Source organism: Drosophila teissieri, chromosome 2R, assembly GCF_016746235.2.
Source record: "Drosophila teissieri strain GT53w chromosome 2R, Prin_Dtei_1.1, whole genome shotgun sequence".
Classification (NCBI taxonomy): domain Eukaryota; kingdom Metazoa; phylum Arthropoda; class Insecta; order Diptera; family Drosophilidae; genus Drosophila; species Drosophila teissieri.
The window spans coordinates 20,493,303-20,496,652 of record NC_053030.1 but is presented as its reverse complement, the minus strand read 5'-3'; the positions used below and the strand labels follow the sequence as shown (position 1 = coordinate 20,496,652).

Sequence of the window (3,350 nt, the reverse complement as noted above, 5' to 3'; positions counted from 1 at the left end):
ACGCTGTGTGCATTCCAAATGCCAAGGATCCTGAGCATCCTGATCCAGGACGATGGACGGAGGGAGGTAGGGAGGGACTGTATTAAATTATTCGAGCGTGCAGCAACCAGACGGAGATACTTTCGTATGCAACACTGAGCAGTCCGTCCAAGTCCAAGTCCACACACACACACTCGACTGTTTGCCATGTGACTTTGGCCAGATCAAATAAATGTTGTCTCCTGCACGAGGACGAATCCAGCGAACCTTGGACAGCAGGCTAAGCTGCAGAATGCCTCCTCATCAGCAAATCAGTTTCAGCTCCAGCTCCAGCTCCACCATCAGCATCAGGATCAACATCTCAATCTGGCAGCAAGTCTGGGCCATCTTAAGAGTCATATAAAATTCATTTGGCAACGAGCTGCAAATGAAATGGCGACACAAGCGTGTTGAAGCCACCTGTCAGTCGAGTCCGCCAGGTGACACAGGAAGTGGCAGCAAGTGGGTCAGTCGGAGACCAAAAAATTGAAGGACCTCACATTGACCTTCAATGGCGCTGAAGTTGAGCAAGTCGACAACGAGTTGACTTTGGGCGAGTATTCAAATAAGCTGCAATTTAATTTGTACTCACTTTACTTTGGAGTTTTCAAAGAGCAGCTCAATTTTGCAATTCAATATTTTTGTTTGTTTAGTTTCAAGTTACTATTTTTTATATAAATATTTAAAGGTAAATTTAAGCGTACATAAAAACAGTTTATATGGAATTTCATGGCACGAAAAGACACACATACTCGTATATGAAAAAAAATCACTTATCTTTGCTGGGCGGAATTTCGTAGGCATCCTTTTCAGTCACTTTGCAGTTGTGAGACGGCTGAATGATGACGAAGGAGCAGACCAAGTCCTTGCTCACACTCATCACTCCGCCGGCATTGTTCATGAGTCCGCAGTAGTTGGGCGCTGAGAACACGGTGACCAGCTGGCGGTTGGCAAAGAACTCGTATCCATCCTCCACAACCTCGTGGGCACGTACCATTAGATCCAGATCGAAGGCTTGGAGAAAGTCGCGCACTATGACCCCGTCGAAGGTGAAGCTCACGCCACGATCGTTGTGACCCCAGCCCTCGCTGGTGTGATTGAGATCCGCCCAGAGCAGATCGCAGAGGATGCCCTCATCCGGCACATCAGTGGGTCGCCGGATCAGGTCGATCTGTTTCAGTCTCTGGAGCGACGGACTCAATCCGCCGTGGCAGCAGAAGATGCGATTACCCACCACCGCGGCCACCGGCAGCCATGCGAAGCAATCGGTGAAAGTGCGCCACAAACGCACAGTGTGCCTGCGTTTGATCTCGTCGTAGAAGCCGTAGATTTGATTTATACTGGCGCACTCGTGATTGCCGCGCAGCAGGAAGAAGTTCATGGGATACTTCACCTTGTAGGCGAACAGCAGGCAGATCGTTTCCAGCGATTGCTTGCCCCGGTCCACGTAGTCGCCGAGGAACAAATAGTTCGCCTTCGGCGGAAAGCCGCATGCCTGGAAAATCCTCAAGAGATCCGTGAACTGGCCGTGAATATCGCCGCAGATCTTCACCGGCGTCTCCAGCTCCAGCAGCATGGGCTGCCATCGGATCACTCCGCGGGTCCTTTGAATGAGTCTTTCAATCAGTTCCTCCGTAAATGTGCACTCGTTTCCATTCAGCGATGTGAGCTCCTTTATGATGCAATCGATTTCTTGAGTGGTTAACACGGCCATCGTTTTCGTTTTGTTCAGTGTAAAATAGTTTCCGTTGCATGTAAAGTTAATAAAAGTTACTGTGACGTTTTTTCAAAAGAATGAGTTTTATGTTTTTTTACAGAAATATTAGTGTAATAAAATATTATATATGCAAGGATAATCGTCGGACGCCGCATTCTCCACAAAATCCACATCAACTTGACTGGGCTTAAAGCAGAAGCGTTAAAGTGCAAAAGATTTATGGAATTTATTTATGTGCCAGTTAAAATGGCTCCAACGGGGTGAGATGTGGGTGGTGGTGTTGTTGTGGGTGGGAGTGGGCGTAAGTGGGGTGTAGTGAAGGCCGTCATCATCATCATGGTCGTCATCATCGTCTAGGTTGTCGTCATCGTCATCTCCATCAGAAGCGCCATCACAATTTTCGTTGCGGCGGTGTGGACGTAAGCGGATTTGCGACAAAACTCATTCGCCATGGACACGATGCCACGCCCACCACACCCACAACGCCCTCCTAGCCCTTGAGTGGACCCCCCCCGCTCCCTTTGGGCCCACAAGTTGGGCTTGGCTTGAATCGCTCGGCTGGTCAAAACCTCCGACGTCTTTGCCGCTTGTTAGCAGTTGACAGCAAAGAGCGACGGGGCTAAATCCTGTTAAAATTTAGTGCAAAATAAGATAGAATGCTGGATGCTTAGCTGGGGCAAAAAGGAAAGTAAATTATTCGTTCTTCACTCTCATTGAATGCTCTGTGCTCTCTACGGAGCAACGTAGATTTTTCCGCTTTCCTTCCCCTTTTTTTTGCACTGCTTTCTCCCCTGCACTTTCCATTGAAATGGAAAATATAAAAATATAAAATAAATAAAATAAAGTTCCGACGACTGGCCGTATATACATAAGTTCGCCATTTTATTCGCTCAAGACCAAGCAACATAAATATCTTTGTATTCCGCTGGCCCATAAATTGTCGCCGAAAGCTCCGAAAACAATAAAAATAAATGAACTTGAGTGAGTCTTTACACTGGAACCGAAAATGAAACCGAAACTGAAACCGAAACCGAAAGACCCGAAAATGGCAAAGAAAAAAAAAGGAAGCCCCAAATTGGAACTGGAACTCGAAACGAGGCAATTTGATGTTGATTATTACTCGTCCTTCTGGTGAGAATTACTTTTACTCGGCTATGGTTTATGTGTTCCCGGCTATTTTGGCTATTAGTATTTATGGTCCTGTCCACTGCCGACCAAATCGCATTCTAAATGATAAAGAATTTGTGGCGCATATATCTTCATCAGCTGGACAGGAAAAAGTGACAGCAATAAACTAATAACTAATGCATTTAAATGCGCAGCTTGCTGTTTTTTCAAAGGAAATCATTACAACTGTTGCTCTTAAATCTTAATTTTAACCCACGTTGTAAACTTGCTATTAATAATTAGTATTCAACAGTAGCTTTCTTTGCAAGTTTTTGGCAAACAACATTTCTCATTAGTTTTCCAAAAACATGGATTTTCTAAAATGCACTAAAAGTTCCTTTTTCGATTATTAATGTGTCAACCTTGCAGATATTTTCGTGTGTCCAAAACTTGCACATAATCGAAATATGCAAATTACTTCACCCATACAGGCCCATCAAGTTTTCAT

General features: G+C 45.2%; 1 protein-coding gene across 1 annotated transcript; it reads right to left on the bottom strand.

The window, feature by feature from the left end:
- Positions 1-712: 712 nt before the first annotated feature.
- Positions 713-1,816, bottom strand: LOC122613183 (serine/threonine-protein phosphatase PP-Y). The gene has a single exon (XM_043787232.1). It carries the CDS (start codon positions 1,730-1,732, stop codon positions 788-790), a length of 945 nt encoding a protein of 314 aa, XP_043643167.1. The 5' UTR covers positions 1,733-1,816; the 3' UTR covers positions 713-787.
- Between the last annotated feature and the right edge of the window lie 1,534 nt (positions 1,817-3,350).

Coding starts and splice junctions, on each gene's coding strand:
- LOC122613183 (XM_043787232.1), bottom strand. CDS start 1,732: ATGGCCGTGTTAACCACTCAAGAAATCGATTGCATCATAAAGGAGCTC.